The 21,284-nt window shown below is 70.4% G+C and overlaps 3 protein-coding genes across 5 annotated transcripts; 2 read left to right on the top strand and 1 right to left on the bottom strand.

Annotated features, from left to right (window-relative positions):
* The first annotated feature begins 44 nt into the window (after nucleotides 1–44).
* Nucleotides 45–17,382, top strand: DEAF1 (DEAF1 transcription factor). Of its 2 annotated transcripts, none has more exons than XM_070055551.1 (12): nucleotides 45–499; nucleotides 1,540–1,637; nucleotides 2,958–3,087; nucleotides 3,174–3,320; nucleotides 4,027–4,166; nucleotides 4,560–4,625; nucleotides 7,106–7,232; nucleotides 7,592–7,720; nucleotides 8,016–8,144; nucleotides 9,530–9,777; nucleotides 15,229–15,315; nucleotides 17,024–17,382. In XM_070055551.1, the coding sequence occupies exons 1-12, from the start codon at nucleotides 202–204 to the stop codon at nucleotides 17,126–17,128; spliced, it is 1,704 nt and encodes a 567-aa protein (XP_069911652.1). In that variant the 5' UTR covers nucleotides 45–201; the 3' UTR covers nucleotides 17,129–17,382. The 2 variants fall into 2 exon arrangements, with proteins under 2 accessions (XP_069911652.1, XP_069911633.1); XM_070055532.1 differs by having other exon boundaries at nucleotides 15,226–15,315.
* Nucleotides 9,868–13,947, top strand: LOC138846792 (uncharacterized). The gene is made up of 2 exons (XM_070063501.1): nucleotides 9,868–9,960; nucleotides 10,037–13,947. The coding sequence occupies exons 1-2, from the start codon at nucleotides 9,868–9,870 to the stop codon at nucleotides 11,216–11,218; spliced, it is 1,275 nt and encodes a 424-aa protein (XP_069919602.1). The 3' UTR covers nucleotides 11,219–13,947.
* A 1,233-nt stretch (nucleotides 17,383–18,615) lies between the features above and the next one.
* Nucleotides 18,616–21,041, bottom strand: DRD4 (dopamine receptor D4). Of its 2 annotated transcripts, none has more exons than XM_070055626.1 (4): nucleotides 20,731–21,041; nucleotides 19,856–19,968; nucleotides 19,240–19,769; nucleotides 18,616–18,790 (listed from the first exon to the last, which is right to left on the bottom strand). In XM_070055626.1, exons 1-4 carry the CDS (start codon nucleotides 20,995–20,997, stop codon nucleotides 18,747–18,749), a joined length of 954 nt encoding a protein of 317 aa, XP_069911727.1. In that variant the 5' UTR covers nucleotides 20,998–21,041; the 3' UTR covers nucleotides 18,616–18,746. The 2 variants fall into 2 exon arrangements, with proteins under 2 accessions (XP_069911727.1, XP_069911698.1); XM_070055597.1 differs by having other exon boundaries at nucleotides 18,648–19,150; nucleotides 20,731–21,029.
* Between the last annotated feature and the right edge of the window lie 243 nt (nucleotides 21,042–21,284).

Raw genomic sequence — 21,284 nt, 5'->3', positions numbered from 1 at the left:
TCGGCTCCAGGCTCCTGGCACAGGCTCGGCTCGGCTCGGCTCGGCCCGGCCCGGCCCGGCGCGGCTCGGCGGACGGCTAGGCGTAACTTCGGGCGGCGTCGGCCCGGCTCGGCCCGCCTCTTCGGGCCCCGCTTCGGGCTCGGCTCCCACAGCTTCGGGCGGCCCCGGACGCAGCCTTCGGGCGGGCTCGGCGGAGTCCGGATGGAGGACTCGGACTCGGCGGCAAAGCAGCTGGGCCTGGCCGAGGCGGCGGCGGTGGCGGCCGCGGCCGCTGTGGCGGCGGCGGCCGCGGCCGCAGCGGGGGGCGAGGCCGAGGAGCCGGTGCTGAGCAGGGACGAGGACTCGGAGGAGGACGCGGACTCGGAGGCCGAGCGCGAGACACGGCGGGTCACGGCCGTGGCGGTGATGGCTGCCGAGCCCGGGCACATGGACATGGGCGCCGAGGCCCTGCCCGGCCCCGACGAGGCGGCTGCCGCCGCCGCCGCCGCCGCCTTCGCAGGCAAGTGCGCCGCGCCGGCTCCTGCGCGCCTGCCCCGCACGCCGGCCCCGCAGGGACACCTGCTTCCTTCTGCACCTCACGTTACCCGTGTTCTGGAACCTTCTGCACACCTGCCTGCCCCCCGCGCCGTGCATGCTGGGTGCTGGTGGCACAGGAGGGTCACGCGGATGCCGCGGTGCAGGTGGCCAGCTCCCTGCCCCGGCCTCCCCGTGTGTCCGCTCGCTGCTCGACACCCGAGCCTTGGGCTGTGCGGCCAGTGCCCTGCAGAGGGGTGCCTCCCCGCTGCTGACCGCTGACCGGCAAGGCTGCTGGCCCTGGGACTGGGGGTCAGGGGCGTGGCCCTGAGCAGTTCTGGGCCGGGTGGCCAGCAGGAGGCGCCACCGTGGGCTGTTTGAAGGACGCTGGTTTGGCGATGTGTTCGTGCCCTGAAGTCCTTTGTGCCGGTGTTACAGGGTGTGGGGGACGTGCAGGCCAAGTGGCTGCTGGTTTGTGACTCCGTGACCAGCGGTGCCTCTGTCCACTCGTGCGCTCGGACACCGGCCCTGCCCGGGCAGCCCCGGGGCTGGCCGCATGGCCTCTGAGTGGCCGCTGCGTGGTCAGCGCTCCTGCTGGGGCCTGGTGGTGCAGGTGGACGGGGGCCCTGTCCCTGCAGCTTGGTGGGTGCTGGGGAGGCTTGGGGCGGGAATCTTATGGCACAGAAGGGAGCTCGCTCGGCTGAGGACCAGGGAATGCCAGGGTGGTGGCACATGTGGTGTCATGTGTGTGCCTGCACACGTGTGTGAGATGTGTGTCCCCACGTGGTGTATGTAGTGTGTGCCTGCTATGTGTGCACATGCGTGTGTGATGTATGTGGGCATGCACACACGTGTGTAGGTGTGTGGAGGACACTGGCGGAGGCGGGAGCTGGCAGGTGAGCTGAGCCGCTCAGGGGGAGGAGCTGGGGTGGGGGCGTGTGGCCTGCTGGGTGGGGCCTTGTTAGGGCGGGGCCTCTGTCGGGGTCCCCGCGCTCTCTCGCCTGAGGTGGCCTCGTCCTGTTGCAGAGGTGACCACGGTGACTGTGGCCAACGTGGGGGCCTCTGCAGACAACGTCTTCACGACCTCGGTGGCGAACGCGGCCTCCATCTCGGGACACGTGCTGGTAAGCCGCCCCTGGGTCTGCACACAGCCGAGGAGGGGGCTGCCCACAGGGCTGGGGGGCTGGGGGGCAGGGGCCCCGCTGAGCGACGGGCAGTGCACAGTGGACGGAGTTTCGTGAGGTGTTCAGGATGTGGGGGAGCTGGAGGGAGCCCCGCACAGTGGGCTGGGGCCGGGGCTGTTGGCCCCCGTGCAGGGGGCTAGGGCTGGGGCTGGGGCTGTCAGCCCCTGTGCAGTGGGCTGGGGCTGGGGCTGTCAGCCCCCGTGCAGTGGGCTGGGGCTGGGGCTGTCGGCCCCCGTGCAGGGGGCTGGGGCTGGGGCTGGGGGCTGGGGCTGTCGGCCTCCGGGCAGTGGGCTGGGGCTGGGGCCGGGGCTGTCGGCCCCTGTGCAGGGGGCTGGGGCTGGGGCTGGGGCCGGGGCTGTCGGCCCCCGTGCAGGGGGCTGGGGCTGGGGCTGGGGCTGGGGGCTGGGGGCTGGGGGCTGGGGCTGACGGCCTCTGGGCAGTGGGCTGGGGCCGGGGCTGTCGGCCCCCATGCAGTGGGCTGGGGGCTGGGGCTGACGGTCTCCGGGCAGTGGGCTGGGGCCGGGGCTGTCGGCCTCTGTGCAGTGGGCTGGGGCTGGGGCTGTTGGCCTCCGGGCAGTGGGCTGGGGCTGGGGCTGGGGCTGTCGGCCTCCGGGCAGTGGGCTGGGCCTGGGGCTGGGGCTGTTGGCCTCCGGGCAGTGGGCTGGGGCTGGGGCCGGGGCCGGGGCTGTCGGCCTCCGGGCAGTGGGCTGGGGCTGGGGCCGGGGCTGTCGGCCTCCGGGCAGTGGGCTGGGCCCAGCTCCCAGCGCTGCTGCTCACCTTGGGGCAGGGACACACTGCAGTCCCGTGGTCTCCCGCTTCTCCCCACCCTCCCTTCCTTGGGGGAGCCTGGAGCCTGCCGTGACCGCACTGACCACCAGGGGGCTCCCGTGAGACGGGGGTGGGGGCACAGCCTGTGAGCCAGGGCCAGCGTCCTCCTGACTGGGGCGCGTTCCTGCTTCGCCGCTGGTTCCCCACTGCTGAGATGAAGGCTCAGCACCGAGTGCTGCTTTGGGGGGCGCCCTGGGGCAGCAGTGTGGCCAGGAGGGGCCGGGGCCGGGCCAGCTGTGTCCAGGGCAGTGGTCGGCACGGGGCCGGGCCAGCTGTGTCCAGGGCTGGGGCCCGGCGCGGGGCTGGGCTGGGCAGGCGCCCTTGGCCTCCTGCTCACACTGACTCGTGGTCAGCACACGACGCGGGTGCCGGCCTCGCCCTGCGCAGGCCACGGCCGTCTTCCGTGGTCGTCAGCGCCGCCACTTCTTGCAGTCGGGCCGCACGGCCCTGCAGATCGGCGACGGCCTGAACGCGGAGAAGGCCACGCTGATCGTGGTGCACGCCGACGGCAGCATCGTGGAGACCACGGGGCTGAAGGGCGCGGCCGCCCCCCTGGCGCCAGGTGAGGCTCCCGCGCGGGGTCTGCAGAAAGCGTGGGGTCGCCGGCAGCGCGGCCGCCGCGTGACCGCAGCTCGCGTCCCTCACCAGGGCCTCAGTCTCCCCCCGCTCCTCTCACCCCCGGCCAAGAAAAGACGGGCACCAAGTACAACTGGGACCCCTCGGTGTACGACAGCGAGCTGCCCGTGCGCTGCAGGAACGTCAGCGGCACGCTGCACAAGAGCCGGCTGGGCTCGGGTGAGGGCGGGGCGGGGCCTGGGCGGGCGCTGGAGGGGCGGGGCGGGGCGGGGCCTGGGCGGGCGCTGGAGGGGCGGGGGCGGGGCCTGGGGCGGGCACTGGAGGGGCGGGGGCAGGGGAGGGGCCTGGGCGGGCGCTGGAGGGGCGGGGCGGGGGCGGGGCCTGGGCGGGCACTGGAGGGGCGGGGGCGGGGCTTGGGGCGGGCACTGGAGGGGCGGGGCACTGGAGGGGTGGGACAGGGGAGGAGGGCGGGGCAGGGGCTTGGGCAGGCACTGGAGGGGGCGGGGCAGGGGCAGGGGAGGGGCTTGGGGCGGGCACTGGAGGGGGCAGGGCAGGGTCTTGGGCGGGCACTGGCGGGGGGGGGGCAGGGGCGGGGCAGGGGGAGGTGCTCGGGTGAGGGCGGGGCTAGGGGAGGGGGCTGGGGAGGAGCTCGGGGGAGGATCCTGGGTACCAGGGCTCAGGTGAGGGGGGCTCGGGGGAGGGGCTCGGGTCCTGGGCAGGTGAGGGCCCCAGGCCGAGGCCAGGTGGGGAGAGAGCAGGTAGGGGTGGGGCTGTGGCTGAGGCGACCCTGGGAGTGGGCAGCCGGAGGTCAGCACAGCCTGCTGGCCTGGGTGTGGGTGGAGGTTTCCCACGTGCCTGGAGGGCCTGGGCTGGCCAGCGGGGGCGGGGGGCAGAGTGGCCCCGTGACTGCTGCTGCTTGGCCCAGGCGGCCGAGGACGCTGCATCAAGCAGGGGGAGAACTGGTACAGCCCCACCGAGTTCGAGGCCATGGCCGGACGCGCCAGCAGCAAGGACTGGAAGCGCAGCATCCGCTATGCAGGGCGCCCCCTGCAGTGCCTCATCCAGGTACGTGTGGGGGAGGGGGCAGGGGGCCTGCAGCGCCTCCTCCAGGTAGGGAGAGGGCAGGGCGCCCCCTGCAGTGCCTCATCCAGGTACGTGTGGGGGAGGGGGTAAGGGGGGAGGGGGAGGGGTCTGCAGTGCCGCGTCTAGGTTGGGGGGCCGGGGCCGGCCCTGCGGTCAGAGGGCCCCTGGTCACTGGTCCTCTCCGGAGCAGGGCAGTAGGAGAGTAGGAGGGTGGGGGGAGCTTCCCCACGCACCTGGTGTGGCCCCTCCCCAGGGGCGCGGGCAGGTGGACAGGCCCTGGACGCCAGGGTCCTATTTCTCAGGGCTCCAGAAGGAGGGAGACGGCAGCGCCCGGCCGGCCACGGCGCCCTAACCCGAGCGTTGTCTGGGTTCCAGGACGGGATCCTGAACCCCCACGCGGCCTCCTGCACCTGTGCCGCCTGCTGTGACGACCTGACCCTGGTAGGTTCCTGGGGAGCCGCCGCCCCTGCCCGAGACCGGGGGCGCCTTGACTGACGGCCGCGCGAGCCGGGCACGCAGCAGTGCGGCTGCGGGCCGCGCTGTGTGCTGTGTTGGGGGTTCTGGCGCAGACGCGTCACGGAGCTCGCTCGGGGACAGAACCTCGAGTCTGAAATCCCGCCTCGTGAGAGCCGCTCAGCGAGCCCCCACTGTGTGACAGAACTGGGGCGACGGGCACGCGGGCGTGGAGCCAGCGCAGGCGGGTGACAGGCAGACGGGCGACGGGCGCGCGGGCGTGGAGCCAGCGCAGGCGGGTGACAGGCAGACGGGCGACGGGCGCGTGTCAGTGTGGAGCCAGCGCAGGCGGGTGACAGGCAGACGGGCGACGGGCGCGTGTCAGTGTGGAGCCAGCGCAGGCGGGTGACAGGCAGACGGGCGACGGGCGCGTGTCAGTGTGGAGCCAGCGCAGGCGGGTGACAGGCAGACGGGCGACGGGCGCGTGTCAGTGTGGAGCCAGCGCAGGCGGGTGACAGGCAGACGGGCGACGGGCGCACGGGCGTGGAGCCAGCGCAGGCGGGTGACAGGCAGACGGGCGACGGGCACGCGGGCGTGGAGCCAGCGCAGGCGGGTGACAGGCAGACAGGCGACGGGCGCGTGTCAGTGTGGAGCCAGCGCAGGCGGGTGACAGGCAGACGGGCGCGCGTGGGCGTGGAGCCAGCGCAGGCGGGTGACAGGCAGACGGGCGATGGGCGCGCGGGCGTGGAGCCAGCGCAGGCGGGTGACAGGCAGACGGGCGACGGGCGCGTGTGGGCGTGGAGCCAGCGCAGGCGGGTGACAGGCAGACAGGCGACGGGCGCGTGTCAGTGTGGAGCCAGCGCAGGCGGGTGACAGGCAGACGGGTGACGGGCGCGTGTGGGCGTGGAGCCAACGCAGGCGGGTGACAGGCAGACGGGTGACGGGCGCGTGTCGGTGTGGAGCCGACGCAGACGTGGCATCGTGGAAGTCACGCGACTGAGTTCTAGAAGTTCGGGCGCTGAGACCTGTGCGGGCTCCTTCAGCCCCCAAGGCCGAGGCTGGGTCTGCTGGACGGTGGCCAGGGCCTGTACACGGAGCTACAGGAGTCCCTGGCGGGGAGACCTCCGTCCACAGCCCTGGGGGTGCAGGGGGACCTCCGTCCACAGCCCTGGGGGCGCAGGGGGACCTCCGTCCAGCTCTGGGGGTGCAGGGGGACCTCCGTCCACAGCCCTGGGGGTGCAGGGGGGCCTCCGTCCACAGCCCTGGGGGTGCAGGGGGACCTCTGTCCACAGCAGTGGTGTGCCAGGGGACCTCCGTCCACAGCACTGGTGTGCCAGGGGACCTCGGTCCACAGCAGTGGGGGTGCAGGGGGACCTCCGTCCACAGCAGTGGGGTGCAGGGGGACCTCCGTCCACAGCAGTGGTGTGCCAGGGGACCTCCGTCCACAGCACTGGGGGTGCAGGGGGGCCTCCGTCCACAGCCCTGGGGGTGCAGGGGGACCTCTGTCCACAGCCCTGGGGGTGCAGGGGGACCTCCGTCCATCTCTGGGGGTGCAGAGGGATCTCTGTCCACAGCATTGGGGGTGCAGAGGGACCTCCGTCCACAGCTCTGGGGGTGCAGGGGGACCTCGATCCACAGCCCTGGGGGTGCAGGGGGACCTCCGTCCACAGCAGTGGGGGTGCAGAGGGACCTCCGTCCACAGCTCTGGGGGTGCAGGGGGACCTCCGTCCAAAGCACTGGTGTGCCGGGGGACCTCTGTCCACCGGCGGCAGCCTTCAAGAACAAGCCTTGTGGATTTGCCCCCACAGCCTCTGTCCAGAGTGATCTGCTGGCTGGGCCGGGTGGGGCTGCCTGGTGGTGTGCGGTCCTCCTGCTGGAGTCCTGGGGAGGCTCGGCTCCCTGCCGCCCCCGCCCCCGGCTCCCCCGCGCCTGCCCCGGCCAGTGGTTCCGTCTCCCGGGAGCCCCAGCAGCCCCTGGGTCACGGCTCAGTCTCCTTCCCGACATTTGGTGGAATTATTAGTGTAGAGAGGGGTGTTGTTTTTCTTTTCTTTTTTTTTTTTTTTTGAAAGATTTATTTATTTGAAGAAAGCGTTACAGGGCGGGGGGGGGGGAGGGGTGGGGAGGTCTTCCGTCTGCTGGTTCACTCCCCAGATGGCAACGGCCAGAGCTGCATGGATCCGGTGCCAGGAGCCTCTCCCGGGTCTCCCACGCAGGTGCAGGGGCCCAAGGACTTGGGCCGTTCCCTTCTGCTCTCCCAGGCTAATTAGCTCTCACAGAGCTAATGGAGCAGCCAGGATTTGAACTGGCACTCGTGGGATGCCGGCGTGGCAGGCGGCAGTTCAGGGCCACGCTCACGCTCGGCTTCCCGACACGGTCTCACCACGCGTCCAGGGCTTGCGCCAGGAGTGGAGGCAGAGCGGCCTCCCTCACGCCAGTGCCGCCACCGGCCGGCTTTGCTTTCCCCGCAGAGTGGGCCGGTCAGGCTCTTTGTGCCTTACAAACGGCGCAAGAAGGAGAACGAGCTGCCCACCACCCCAGTCAAGAAGGACGCGCCCAAGAACATCACGCTGCTGCCGGCCACCGCCGCCACCACCTGTGAGTGCCCAGTGCTGCGCGAGGGGAGGGGAGGTGGCTCCCCGGGAACCCGTGTGCCGGGGCGCACGGCTGCAGCCCGAGTCTTTGGTTTGCTTGAAAAGCAGAGTTCAGTGCCCAAGTCCCGTAACAGCCCGGAGCTCCGTCCAGTTCCCCCCCGGGGGTGCAGGGACCCCAGCGCCGAGCCGTCCCTGCAGCCCCCCAGGCAGTTCTGACCCAGGTGGTGGGCGTCTGAACCGTGACCCCCGGCCGCGCACCCACCCTGGCCTCCTGACCAAACCGGCCGGGCTCACGGCTGGAATGGCGGCAGCGTGAGCCCAGGTCCCTCCCCGTGCCGGCCTGAGCCTCCTCCGCCTTTGCAGTTACCGTGACACCCTCGGGACAGATCAGCACCTCCGGGGCCCTGACCTTCGACCGGGCGTCCACCGTGGAGGCCACGGCCGTCATATCCGAGAGTCCGGCCCAGGGAGATGTGTTTGCGGGAGCCACAGGTGAGCCTCAGCCCCGCGTGACGCGTCCCCGGCCGCCTCCTCACCGTGGCCAAGCTGTGGGCTGGGCTGGCCCGCACGGGGGCCCGGCCGGGGCAGGACCCGAGTGACCGGCCCGGCTCTGAAAACTGGCTGTTTGCCAGCTCCTGCCGCCGCCCAGGGCTGTGTGGAGCCGGCCGGAGGCGCTGGTGTTGGGGACCGGTTCCCCTGCCCCTGAGTGGCCGGGGGTCCCCACGTGGGCAGGCTCCCAGTCTGCTGTGCCCGTGCACGTCCCAGCCAGCCTCCCTCTCCCCTCCAGTGCAGGAGGCTGGGGTGCAGCCGCCGTGCCGCGTGGGCCACCCCGAGCCCCACTACCCCGGCTACCAGGACGGCTGCCAGATGGGCCCGTTCCCCGAGGCCGCCTTGCCCACCTCACACCCCAAGATAGGTGAGTGTGAAGACTGATTCATCTATTTTCTCATCTTGCCGAGAGGCGGAGGGAGGGAGCGCCCGCGTGCTGGCTCGCTCCCCACACACCCACAGCAGCCAGGGCTGGCCAGGCCGAAGCCAGGAGCTGAGCGCTCCGTCGGGTCTCCCATGTGGCTGCTGCCTCCCGGTGCGCGCTGGCAAGAAGCTGGAGTCAGGAGCCAGGGCGGGGACTCAGGCCAGGCCCTCCGACGGGATGCGGTTTGCCTGTGCCCCCTGCCTGTGTCCGCAGAGGGAGACCCGTGAGCACCGGCCGCCACGGGGAGCGCCGTGACCTGGGGGCTGCCGCGTGAGAGCAGGGGGTGGAGCTGCGTGCCCCCACCCCACGGGGTGCTTGCACTTTGGCCCTTTCTGCCCCCTCGGGCAGCACAGAGAGGCCCGGCCCTCGTCCACGCGTCCTGCACGGGCTGACGCTGCGCCTGAGCGAGCCCGTGTGCGTGTGAACGTGTGTGTGCGTGTGAACGTGTGTGTGCGTGTGAGCCCGTGTGTGTGTGCGGCTGTGCCGCTGCGCCTGAGCGAGCCCGTGTGCGTGTGAACGTGTGTGTGCGTGTGAACGTGTGTGTGCGTGTGAGCCCGTGTGCGTGTGCGGCTGTGCCGCTGCGCCTGAGCGAGCCCGTGTACGTGTGAACGTGTGTGTGCGTGTGAGCCCGTGAGCGTGTGCGGCTGTGACGCTGCGCCTGAGTGAGCCCGTGTGTGTGTGTGCGTGTGAACATGTGTGTGCATGTGAGCCCGTGTGTGTGTGCGGCTGTGTGTGTGTGTGTGTGAGCCCGTGAGTGTGTGTGTCTGTGTGTGTGCGTGTGAGCCCGTGAGTGTGTGTCTGTGTGCTCTCCTGTGTGTGCTCACCTGTGAGTTCTCTCCTGTGCACCTGCCTCCCAGGTCCGGCAGCAGGTCTGCTTCAGGTCCAGGCCCTCTGTTGTGCCCCCACTTCCCAGCTCTGTCACTCTCCTCTCAGCTCAGACCGGAGCCCCGCTGTGGCCGCAGGGCTGGGCCGCTCCAGCCGGGGACACCTGGTTCTGGCCCCGACTTCCGTGCAGGGCTCTCACGGGGCCGCCGTCCAAGGGGCCAGCTCTGCTCTTGCAGGGCTGGTACGGCTGTCCGGATCTTAGCCCAGCTTCCGGGTGCTCGGGTCCCTGCCCTGGGAGGCCCGGTGGGCCCTGCCTGCCCAGCGCTGGCCTCTGTGCGCGTGGGGCGGGCAGCCGGCACGGGGAGGCTGTGTTGGCCCCTAGTGAGGAAATGGTGGCGGGCGCTCGCTCTGTGGGGTCACCCTGCCGCACCGGCTTTCTTGGGGAATCAAGTGTGGGGCCGGGAGGGCGGGCCCCCCATCGCCCTGGCGCTCGTCTGTTCCAGTGCTGACGTCCCTGCCCGCCCTGGCCGTCCCTCCCTCCACGCCCACGAAGGCCGTGCCCCCTGCCGTGGTGAGCGGGCTGGAGCCGGCGGAGCAGCGGAGCTGGCTGTACCTGGAGGAGATGGTGAACTCCCTGCTGAGCACCGCGCAGCAGCTGAAGACGCTGTTCGAGCAGGCCCGGCAGGCCAGCTCCTACCGCGAGGCCGCGGCCACGCAGGCCAAGGCCCAGGCCGACGCCGAGCGCAAGGAGGTAGGGCAGGCCGCCGGGGGCGGCGCTACACCCACGCGCCTTCCTCTGCGCTGGACGGAGAGAGGCTTTCCGTCCACCGTTCAGGCCCCGATGGGTGGCTGCAGCGGCGGGGCCTGGGTCTCCTTTGGGCTGAAGCAGGGAGAGGGTGAGAAGTGGGGCAGCCGGGATTCGAACCCGTGCCGCGTGGGATGCGGGCATCAGGGGGCCGCACCCCGCCCTGGGCCACGGCCCCGCCCCGGGGGAGGCGTTGTCTCAGTAGGGAGGCATCTGGGAGCCATTTTATGGGCAGGGAGGGTTCCTGCTTCCCGGTGGTCTTGGCTGCTGCAGAGGCTGGACGGTGCTGGGGGGGTGCAGCGGCAGCGCCTCCCGCAGCTCTGTGTGCGCTCTCCCGTCCTCACCCCTCCCGTCCTCACCCCTGTCCTCACCGCCTCCCTGTCCTCACTCCTCCCTGTCCTCACTCCTCCCGTCCTCACCCCTGTCCTCACCCCCTCCCCATCCTCACCCCTGTCCTCACCCCTCCCGTCCTCACCCCTGTCCTCACCGCCTCCCTGTCCTCACTCCTCCCTGTCCTCACCCCTCCCCGTCCTCACCCCTGTCCTCACCCCTCCCGTCCTCACCCCTGTCCTCACCGCCTCCCCGTCCTCACTCCTCCCTGTCCTCACCCCTCCCCGTCCTCACCCCTCCCCGTCCTCACCCCTGTCCTCACCCCTCCCGTCCTCATCCCTGTCCTCACCCCCTTCCCCATCCTCACCCCTCCCCGTCCTCACCCCGTCCTCACCCCTCCCGTCCTCACCCCTTCCCCGTCCTCACCCCTCCCCGTCCTCACCCCTGTCCTCACCCCTCCCTGTCCTCACCGCCTCCCCGTCCTCAACCCTCCCCGTCCTCACCGCCTCCCCGTCCTCACCCCTCCCCGTCCTCACCACCTCCCCGTCCTCACCCCTGTCCTCACCGCCTCCCCGTCCTCACTCCTCCCTGTCCTCACCCCTCCCGTCCTCACCCCTGTCCTCACCCCCTCCCCGTCCTCACCACCTCCCCGTCTTCACCCCTGTCCTCACCCCCTCCCCATCTTCACCCCTGTCCTCACCGCCTCCCCGTCCTCACTCCTCCCTGTCCTCACCCCTCCCCGTCCTCAACCCTCCCCGTCCTCACCGCCTCCCCATCCTCACCACCTCCCCGTCCTCACCCCTGTCCTCACCCCCTCCCTGTCCTCACCCCTCCCCGTCCTCACCCCTGTCCTCACCCCCTCCCCGTCCTCACCCCTCCCCGTCCTCACCCCTGTCCTCACCCCCTCCCCGTCCTCACCCCTCCCCGTCCTCACCCCTGTCCTCACCCCCTCCCCGTCCTCACCGCCTCCCCGTCCTCACCCCTGCCCTCACCCCTCCCTGTCCTCACCACCTCCCGCACGCAGCTGTGTGGGCTCCCTGTCCTCAGAGTGGGCTGAGCCAGGGTGTGGAGGAGGCATGGCCAGGGCACGGTGTGGCCTTAGCCCCCCCACCCCACCCCCAGGTCCCTGGCCATTGTGGGCCAGGGGCTGCAGTCGCTCAGGGCTGACCACGCGCAGGGGTCACAGGCAGCGCAGGGGCGGGGCCGGCTCGTGGGCAGGTGGGGCCTGAGCCCTTCCAGCGGTGGTAAACGTGGACTTCGGCTTGCAAACGAAACTCGAGATGAACTTTTTCTCGCAAAGCCTGTGCGAGACTCAGACGCGCCTCTCGGTTCTTCGTTTCCGCGGTGACTTTCTAAGATCTGTTTGAGAGGCGGAGTCAGAGCAGGGAGGTCTTCCCTCCAGGTGCCCGCAGCGGCCGGAGCTGGGCCAGGCTGCAGCCCGGGCATGGCGCTCATCGGCGTCTCCCAGGCAGGTGCCGGCCCCTCCGTGATTTCTTGTGTGGGCCCCGTCAGTGTCGGGGAGCGCCTGTTCCCACGGCTGCAGGCAGGAGGTGCTGTTTAGCAGGTGGGACCCTGGCCTGCCTTCCAGCTCCTGCGAGGAGCGGGGAGCCTGGGCCTCTGCACCCGCGTGGGAGACCCGGGTGGAGCTGCTGGCTCGGGGCTGGCCCAGCCCCGGCTGCCGCGGTGTCTGTGAGTGAGCCCGTGCACGGAGCTCTCTGACTGCTGCCCTGTGTGTGATTCCAAACTGCACGCTGAGAGTCAGAGGAGAGAAAAGCGAGAGTAACCCAGCTCACAGGGGCCAGCGCAGGGCCCCCTCCCCCGTCGCCAGCACTGAGCCTGGCTGACCGTGGGACAGAGGGTCCTCTCCCAGCACGCCGCCAGTCAGCCTCCCACAGCCCGCGTGCGGTCCCACTCCCCTCCTTGCAGCCCGGGGTGGGCACACTGCCCCCTGCTGTGAGGGAGGCCAGGGAGCCCCCCCGCCCCCGCCCCACTCGCTGCCCCTGCCCCTCAGGTTGGCCGCATGTGAGCACGGCCACGCTGTGGGATGTGGGCAGGGAGGGGCGTGTCAGAGCGGGGCTGGGCCTCCCCGCGGGTGTGTCGCTGCTGCTGCCTCGCGGTGGCTGAGCGCGGGCCGGGCTCTCGGCTGCCCTGGCTCCCCGGCGGGTGTGGATGCCAGGGGAACAAGAGCCATGGCTCCTGCAGGCTGCTGTTGTCTGAGATGGGGCAGAAGTGTTCTCTGTTTTCTTCTCTGAAACGTCATTTATTTAAAAGTCAGGGAGAGACAGAGAGCGCTTCCGTCCACTGGTTCACTCCTCAGATGCCCACAACAGCTGCGGCTGGGCCAGGCCAAAGCCGGGAGCCTGGAGCTTCTCCTGGTCTCCCACACAGGGGCAGGGGCCCAAGCACGTGGGCCGTCCTCCACTGCTTTCCCAGGCCACAGCAGGCAGCGGGATCGGAAGTGGAGCAGCCGGGACTCGAACCGGTGCCCACGTGGGATGCCGGCACTGCAGGCAGTGGCTCAGCCTACTACGCCCCAGGCGCGCCGCCCGTGGAATTTTTTTAAAGATCAGATTTAGGGCTGGCGCATGGCACAGCTGGTGAAGCCGCACCTGTAATGCCGGCACCCCGTGTGAGCACGGGGTCAAGTCCTGGCCGCTCCACTTCTGACCCAGCCTCCCACTGATGTGCAGCTTGACTCCCGAGTGAGAGGCCCGGCTGCAGCTCCAGCTCCTCGCTTTGGCCTGGCCCAGCCACAGCCCTGACGTTGCGGCCATTTGGGGAGTGACCAGGGGATAGAGGATCAGTCTCTCTAGCTCTGCCTTTCAGATAGGTAGGTAGGTAGGTAGATATGGCCGGCACCGCGGCTCACTAGGCTAATCCTCCGCCTTGTGGCGCCGGCACACCGGGCTCTGGTCCCCGTCGGGGCGCCGGATTCTGTCCCGGTTGCCCCTCTTCCAGGCCAGCTCTCTGCTGTGGCCAGGGAGTGCAGTGGAGGATGGCCCAGGTGCTTGGGCCCTGCACCCCATGGGAGACCAGGAGAAGCACCTGGCTCCTGGCTTCAGATCAGCATAGCACTGGCTGTAGCGGCCATTGGGGGGTGAACCAACGGAAGGAAGACCTTTCTCTCTGTCTCTCTCTCTCACTGTCCACTCTGCCTGTCCAAAAAAAAAAAAAAAAAAATAGGTATCTTTACAACAAACAGCTTTGCCCAGCTGCAGCCATTCTGGGGCCGTGGGCGTAGCTCTCTGGGGACGCCCTGTGTCCCCGCCTGGCCGCCAAGGGCACAGTGTCCGGGAGAAGCAGCTGCGTGGCCGCAGGGCCCTGGCCAGCTTCCAGGCCGGCTCGGGCCGATCCCTGCTCTCCCAGGAAGAGGAGCAGCTGTGGGAGGGGCCTGGCCCAGCCCCGCCGCGTCCCACTGGGAGCGCGGTCCCCAAGCTCGCTGTCAGCTGGGCGTGCGGGGCCCGAGGGCAGGTCGGGCCGCGGTCAGCGCCGGTGGAGCAGCGGGACCAGCTGCTGTGGTTGCAGTGGCTCGTTGGCGCTAGAGTTTTGCTCATTTATGTTTGTTTGAAGGGCAGAAGGGGAGAGAGAGATCCCAGCCCCTGGTGCACTCCCCCAAACACTCACAGCAGCCAGGGCTGGGCCAGGAGCTCCATCCAGGTCCCCCGTGTGGGTGGCAGGGCCCCAGGAACCTGGGCCGGGGCTGCTGCCTCGGGGCGCGTGCCAGCAGGGAGCACGCAGAGCCACCGGCAGGCCCCAGGCTCCAGTGCGCGGTGCCATGGTGCCACGGCCAGGTTTTTTTTTTTTTTTTTTTTTTTTTTTTTTTTTTGACAGGCAGAGTGGACAGTGAGAGAGAGAGAAAAAGGTCTTCCTTTGCCGTTGGTTCACCCTCCAATGGCCGCCACGGCTGGCGCGCTGCGGCAGGCACACCACGCTGATCCGATGGCAGGAACCAGGTGCTTCTCCTGGTCTCCCATATGGGTGCAGGCCCAAGCACCTGGGCCATCCTCCACTGCACTCCCTGGCCACAGCAGAGAGCTGGCCTGGAAGAGGGGCAACCAGGACAGAATCCGGCACCCCGACCGGGACCAGAACCCGGTGTGCCAGCGCCGCAAGGTGGAGGATTAGCCTAGTGAGCCGCGGCGCCGGCCCCGAGGGCATTCTAAATCCTTTCCGTTCTGCTGTGTGCGACTCAGCAAATGACCAGCAAAACCCAAATGGCTGCCTGCCCCGCCCACCCCCCAGCAGCACAGCCGGGTCCAGCCCCTCCCACACTGGCTGCCCCTGCCCCAGACCCACGGCTGTGGCTGCCGGCCTCGCCCATCTTTTTTGATTGATTTTTTAAAAGATTTACCTATTTTTGTATTTGAAAGGCAGACAGAGACAGAAGGAGAGAGAGCCTCCATCCGCTGGGTCACTCCCCAAATGGTCGCAGCAGCCAGGGCTGAGCCAGGCCAGAGCTAGGAGCTTCTTCCGGGTCTCCCATGTGGGTGCAGGGGCCAAGCGCTGGGCCATCTTCCACTGCTCTCCCAGGCCACAGCAGAGAGCTGGGTGGGAGATGGAGCAGCCGGGACTGGAACCAGCGCCCACCTGGGATGCCGGTGTCACAGGCGGTGGCTTCAGCCACTGGGCGTAGCACTGCCACCCCCGCCCTTGGCCCCGCTCTGGGCCTCGTGTGCACCAGCCGCCCCATCTGCTTGTGCCTCCGGCAGGAGGTGCTGGTGCGCAGGGGTCGGGGAGGCCACTCAGCTGCCCTCCGAGGGTGTGGTGCTCGCCACGACGGCCTGGGCCCTGCAGCTTTCCACAGCCACGTGTGGTCAGAGCCGTCCCCTCGGAAGCAGTGGGGCTGTGTCCCCCAGGTGACCCGTGGGGGCCGCTGCTCTGTGCAGGGCGGGGCCTCTGACCCCGTGGCCCAGGTGAGTTCTGGGGCAGCGGTGGGCGTGGGGGCTGGCACAGGCCAGGGCTGGATGGCCGAGCGGGGCCTGACTGGCTGTGTGTGCTGGTCCTAGAAGGCCGCTGCCCGGGCGCCCCAAGAGCCCACGCTGACCGCCCTGTCTCTCCTTGCAGCAGTCCTGCGCCAACTGCGGCCGGGAGGCCCTGAGCGAGTGCACCGGCTGCCACAAGGCCAACTACTGCTCCACCTTCTGCCAGCGCAAGGTAGGGCCCACCCTGCCCTCTCCCTACAAGCCCCGCCCCCTCTGCCCGTCCCACCCTGTCTGGGGCCCCACCCCCTCTCCCCACACTGCCCCTTCTCTGCCCGCCCCACTCTGTGAGCCCACCCCTTCTCTGCCCCACCCCTCTGCTCCACCCCGCCCCTTCTCTGTGAGCTCCGCCCTGTCTGGCGAGGCCCCTCCCTGGGCAGTTCATGCCTGTGAGGCCTTTGACCTCGTAGTGGCCCCCAGCTATTACCCAGTTCTAAGATTAAAAAGCATTTTTTTAAATTATTTTTTTTGACAGGCAGAGCTAGACAGTGAGAGAGAGAGACAGAGAGAAAGGTCTTCCTTCCGTTGGTTCACCCTCCAAATGGCTGCTAAGGCCGGAGCTGTGCTGATCCGAAGCCAGGAGCCAGGTGCTTCTCCTGGTCTCCCATGGGGTGCAGGGCCCAAGCACTTGGGCCATCCTCCACTGCACTCCCGGGCCACAGCAGAGAGCTGGCCTGGAAGAGGGGCAACCGGGACAGAATCCGGCGCCCCGACCGGGACTAGAACCCGGTGTGCCGGCGCCGCTAGGCGGAGGATTAGCCTAGTGAGCCGCGGCGCCGGCCTCTTTTCTTTTCTAAGGACGTATGTGTTTGAAAGGCAGAGTCACAGAGAAAGGGGGTGGTCTCCATCTGCTGGTCCCAACCCAGATGGCTGCGCCAGGAGCTCCGTGCAGGGGCAGGGGCCCAGGCCCTGGGCCGTCACTGCTGCTTCCCCGGCTCAGCAGGAACCGGGGCCGCTGTTCCTTTAACAACTTCACAGGCAGGAAGAGGGGCTGTTCCAGTCCCCAGAGAGCAGGAACGGTCTTAACACCGTAACTGCGCGGGCCGGAGCAGCAGGCGTGTCACACGCGGGCCTCGGCCCGGAGCAGCACCCGTGTCACACGCGGGCCTCGGCCCGGAGCAGCAGGTGTGTCACACGCGGGCCTCGGCCCGGAGCAGCAGGCGTGTCACACGTGGGCCTCAGCCTGGAGGAGCACGTGTGCAGCATGCGGTGCCGGACACACGGGCGCAGGCCTGGACTCCTGGCCCTGTAGTCCTCGGCCGCCCCGGGCCGGGTGCAGCGCCGCCGCCCAGCTGTGTCCGCCTTCCCGCGGAGCCGCCGGGGTGTTGGCTCCACGCCTGTGCTGGCCTCGGCCCCACCCTGCCTCCGGGTGCCATGGGAGTCCCGGCCATTTTAGGTCAGATTTGGATTATTAGTGGGATTTTGGGGGTTTTAAAAATCCATTTTACTTATTTTTAAAGCCTACTTATTTGGAAGGTGGACAGGCCACCCACGGGTCCATTCCCCAGGTGCTAGTGAGAGCTGGGGCGGGGCAGGCCAAACTGGGAGCCTGGACCCCCCCAGGTCTCCCCCACACTGGGCCATCTTCCCACACCTTCCCAGGGAGCAGCCCGGACTTGAACCAGCGCCCATGTGGGATGCGGCTGGTGGCTGGCGTGGCCCCAGACCCTACAGGGGCGCAGGACAGCCTCAGGGGCACCAGGAAGTGGCCCCCTGGCCGTGTGCGTGGAGCAGAGAGGAGGACCAGACTCGGGTGGGGACCCCTGTTCTCTTATTTGAGAAACAGCCCCCTCCCCGGGTTCGGTCCTGGAGCCCACGGCGGCCTGGATTGGGTGCCCGGAGGGGCCCCGCCAGCGCTGACCTGAGCCCCCCCTCCCCCGCAGGACTGGAAGGACCACCAGCACCTGTGCGGACAGGCAGCGGCCGTCACAGTGCAGGCCGGCGAGGTGCACGTGGCCGAGGGCGCCATGGAGAAGGTCACGGTGTGAGGCCCTGGAGGTCGGGAGCCGCCGCTGCCGGACCACGAGGACCGGGCGCCGAGGACGAGGGGCCGTGGACGGCCAGGAAACTTGCTGGCCGAGTGAGACTGCCGCGGCCCGAGCCCAAGCCGCTGCCCGCCGCCCACCGCCCGCCACCGCCCGGGCCCTCGGGGCCACAAGCGTCGGCCGCCCGCGGAGTGCCTGTGTTGTGGCGCATGTGCGCACGCGCTGCCCTGTTGGTCAATAAACTGTAAATAAGGCCACCCCCGTGCCTGTCCCCGGGCCCTGAGGGCCTCAGCTCTGTCCTCGCGTGCGCGTGGGGATGGGGCGCTGGGCACGGCCGGCGCACACTGAGGGCCTGTGTGCGGCACCCACGCCCGAGAGAGCTGAGGCCACACCCCCACGTCCTGTCCACCTGTCCATGAGAGCCAGCGAGCGGGGAGGCCTCGGCCTGCGCGGCTGGCGCCATCTCTCCTGCTTGCGCTGCGCACCCAGGCCAGACGCCCGCACGTTCTGGAAGCTTCTGCGTTTCCACACGCCCCTCCTGGTCCCTGAGCCCGACTGATGGAGGAGCTCCCCCACGCCCACTCCCCACTTGGGCTGCACCCCTGGGGCGCTGTTCCTGAGCTGCCGGCTCCTTCTAAAGCCCCGCCCCTTGGCGAACCACACAGCCGCGGTGTCCCCGCCCCTTACCTGGTGATGACCGTGACCCCAGCGCCGCCGCAGCACAGCGGGGCCCAGCTGTGGCCAGCACAGAGGGCTCCAGGGTCCAGGGCAAAGCAGGGGCCACTCCTGCCACTTGGGTCACGGAGCCCCTGAGGTTCCTGGGAGGCTGGTTCTGGGTGGACAGCGGGGCCAGTGGCGTCCAGGGGGAGGGGCAGCTCCCTCTATGGGATATTTGTTCTTATGGGTTTTATTTTCACTTAGGTGGAGGGCAGAGCAACAGATCTCCCATCCGCTCTCCGCTCCCCAAAGGCCCACAGCAGCCCCGAGCCTGGGTCCCCCCGGCTCTGCGTGGGGTGGCCAGGGCCGGGCCTGAGCTGCCCCTGCTGCCCGCTGGGAGCACATGAGAGGCAGCTGGGTCCCAGCAGAGCTGGGAGCTGGGCCCGGGCCCTCCCGCAGGGGACACGGGGCCCGGCGCCGCGCCTGCCCGCACCACGCGGGCGTTCCAGAACACTGTCGCCTGGGAGGCCTGCTGGCAGTGTTGAGGGTTGGGTGCCCTCCCGAGCTGTCCCCTCCGTCCACAGCGCAGCTCTAAGGGGTGGGCAGTGCAGGTGCCGGGCCTGGATGCAGCCCTGTGCCACCCCCCCCCCGGCCTGGGCAGGGAGGGTGCCCGGTGTCGTGGCCAGAGGGGCTTGGGCAGCCCTGTGCTGACGCCAAAGCAGGCTCCGGAAAGATGGGTGGAGCCCTCCTGACTAGATTTTTGGTTTTTTAAAAAAACGTATTTTATTTGAAAGGCAGAGTTACAGAGAGGGATGGTGCGTCTGCTGGGTCACTCCCCAGATGGCCGCTGCAGCGGGAGCTGGGCCAGGCTGAAGCCAGGAGCCAGGAGCTGCTTCCGGGTCTCCACGCGGGTGCAGGGGCCCAGCACTCGGCCGTCCTCCACTGCCTTCCCTGGGCAGGCGCATCAGCAGGAAGCTGGAGTGGAAGTGGGGCAGCCGCGACGCGGACCTGGGGAGCAACGACGAGAACAGCACCAGCCCCCTTGTGGGCGGGGTCTTCCCACCCTGGGACCCTCCTCCACCCCAACCCCAGGGCCAGCAAAGGTCCCCTCCCTGCAGGCCCTGGGGGCAGATGCTCTGCCTGGGGGGGCCGGCGGGCGAGGCCCTCAGCGGCACTGGCGCAGGGCCCTGCGGAAGACGCGGCGGAACTCGGCGTTGAAGACGGTGTAGATGAGCGGGTTGAGCGCGCTGTTGACGTAGCCCAGCCAGGTGACGGCGCTGACCAGCCGCGGGGGCACGGCGCAGGCCGGACACAGCGCGCGCGTGATGTGCACCACGAAGAAGGGCGTCCAGCACACGAGGAAGGCCCCTGCGGGCGCCCAGAGCCGTGCGCTGAGCGGCGCTCGCTGCCCAGCCCTCCCGCCCCTCCGGGACCGCCGCCCGCGTGCAGGAACGCACCGACGACCACCGGCAGGACCCGCATGGCCTTGCGCTCGCGGCCCGGGATCTTGGCGCGCCTCCTCTTGCGCGCCTGCGGCTCGGGCGGCGGCGGCGGCGGCAGCGGGGGCGGCGGCTCGGGGGCGGCGGCGGGGGCGGCATCCGGGGACGCGCAGTCCGGGGACGCGCAGGCCGGGCGCTCGGGGAGGCCGGGCGCGGGCGGGCCAGGGCCGCTGGGCCTGCGGGGCTCGCGGCCCTGCAGCTTGGCGCGCCGGGCCTCCTCCCAGCGCCGCAGGCCGCGGAACGTGGCCCAGTACAGCAGCAGCATGAGCGGGCAGGGCAGGAAGAAGGAGCACACGGACGAGTAGACCACGTAGTCGCTGTCCTCCAGGCGGCACACGGCGGGGTCGCGGCCGCTCACATCGTTCAGGCCGCACAGCACCGGCGCGGCCACCGCGGCCGACAGCAGCCACGTGGCGCCGATGAGCAGCAGCGGGCGTCGGCCCCCGCCCTGGCGGTTGTAGTGCAGCGGCACCGCCACGGCCACGAACCTGCGGGGCCCGGGAGCGCGTGAGCGCGTGCGGCGGGGGGCCCGGGACCGAGTAAGCGCATATGGCGGGGCGCGCACGCGGCCCACCTGTCCACGCTGATGGCGCACAGGTTGAAGATGGAGGCGGTGCACAGCATGACGTCCATGGCCATAAGCGCGTCGCACAGGCGGGGGCTCAGCAGCCACACGCCGCCCTGCACCTGGGCACAGCGGTCACACGTTGTGACCCGGGCACGGGGCCGAGGCACGGCACCGGTCTCAGGGTGGGTCTGGGCTCCGGTCGGCAGGGACCCCGCCGGCCCCGGAGCCTGCCCCGGGGAGAGCCGAGCGTCCCCATCGCAGCCGTCCTGGGATGAACCCTGGTAAAAAGTGTGAAGACGGCAGGAGGGCGGCCGCCGGGGCCGGGGTGGGGGCGTCGGTCCCCAGGGGCTGGGAGCGGACGGCGCCCCCTGTAAATCCCGCTGCCCGGAGAGGCTGAGCGGCTTAGGCGGCGTCACGGTGACGTCCGTGGGGCCGGGAGCGGCGGAGGTCGCGCTGTCAGGCGCTGCACAATGGCCCCTCCCCCGCAGCCCAGGACAACGCGTCCCCAACCCTAAGCCGCTTTTCTCCGGCCACACTCAGAGCAGAAGCGTTGACACCAACGTGGACCCCTCCCGGGCCAGCACTGGCCTGGGGCGGGGACCCTCGCTCGAGCTCCGCGGTCCGGCCCGGGTCTCCCCTCCGTCCACCCGCTCCTGACCCGTGGGTGCCTAGGCTGGAGGCCTCCCTGCGTGCACGGTGCGCCCGCGTGACCTGGCGCGGGCCTGATGGGAGTGTGTCCGTGCCCGGGGGACCCTGGGGCATTCCCCCCCGCCCGGCCCTGGGACCTCTTGGGTCGCGGACCCCGAGACGGGAGAGAGGGGAGCGCTGGGCGGGGAGCGCAGACGGCAGGGTCCCGGGCGCCCGCGGGGGCGCGGGCTCACCTCGGAGTAGACGAAGAGCGGCAGCACCAGCAGGGCGAGCAGCAGGTCGGCGGCCGCCAGGCTCACGATGAAGTAGTTGGTGGGCGTCTGCAGGGCGCGCTCGGCCGCCACGCTCGCGCACACCAGCGAGTTCCCCGCCAGCACCGCGCCGATGAGCAGCACGCCGCCCGCCAGCGCCGCCGCGCCCCCGGCCCCTAGCCCCGCAGCCGCCCCCGGCGCGCGCCCGGCCGCCAGCCCGCCCGCGTCCGCGGCGCTGCGGTTCCCCATGGCGCGCTGGCCCCGCGCGCCCCGGCGGGCGCCAGCACCGCGGTCAGCGCCCCGCGCGGCCTCCAGGAGTCCCGCCCCGGGCTCGCCCCGCCCGGCCCTAGTCCCGCCCCCGCCCGGCCCAGCCCAGCCCCGGCTCGGGGCCCCTGCGGCTTGGGGCCCGCGCTCCGTGCGCCGCCGCACAGAGGGACGGGGATTCGGCGGCAGCGCCCGGGGAAACCGGGCACCGGCTCGGCCTCCGTCCGCATGTCCGGGAGGCCCGCAGGCCCTTCCCGCACGCTGCCCTCCAG

The sequence above is a fragment of the Oryctolagus cuniculus genome, chromosome 1 (genome assembly GCF_964237555.1).
Source record: "Oryctolagus cuniculus chromosome 1, mOryCun1.1, whole genome shotgun sequence".
In the NCBI taxonomy this organism is placed as follows: Eukaryota; Metazoa; Chordata; class Mammalia; order Lagomorpha; family Leporidae; genus Oryctolagus; species Oryctolagus cuniculus.
Note: the sequence above shows the minus strand (reverse complement) of the source record. Positions and strands in the feature narration are given on the sequence as shown.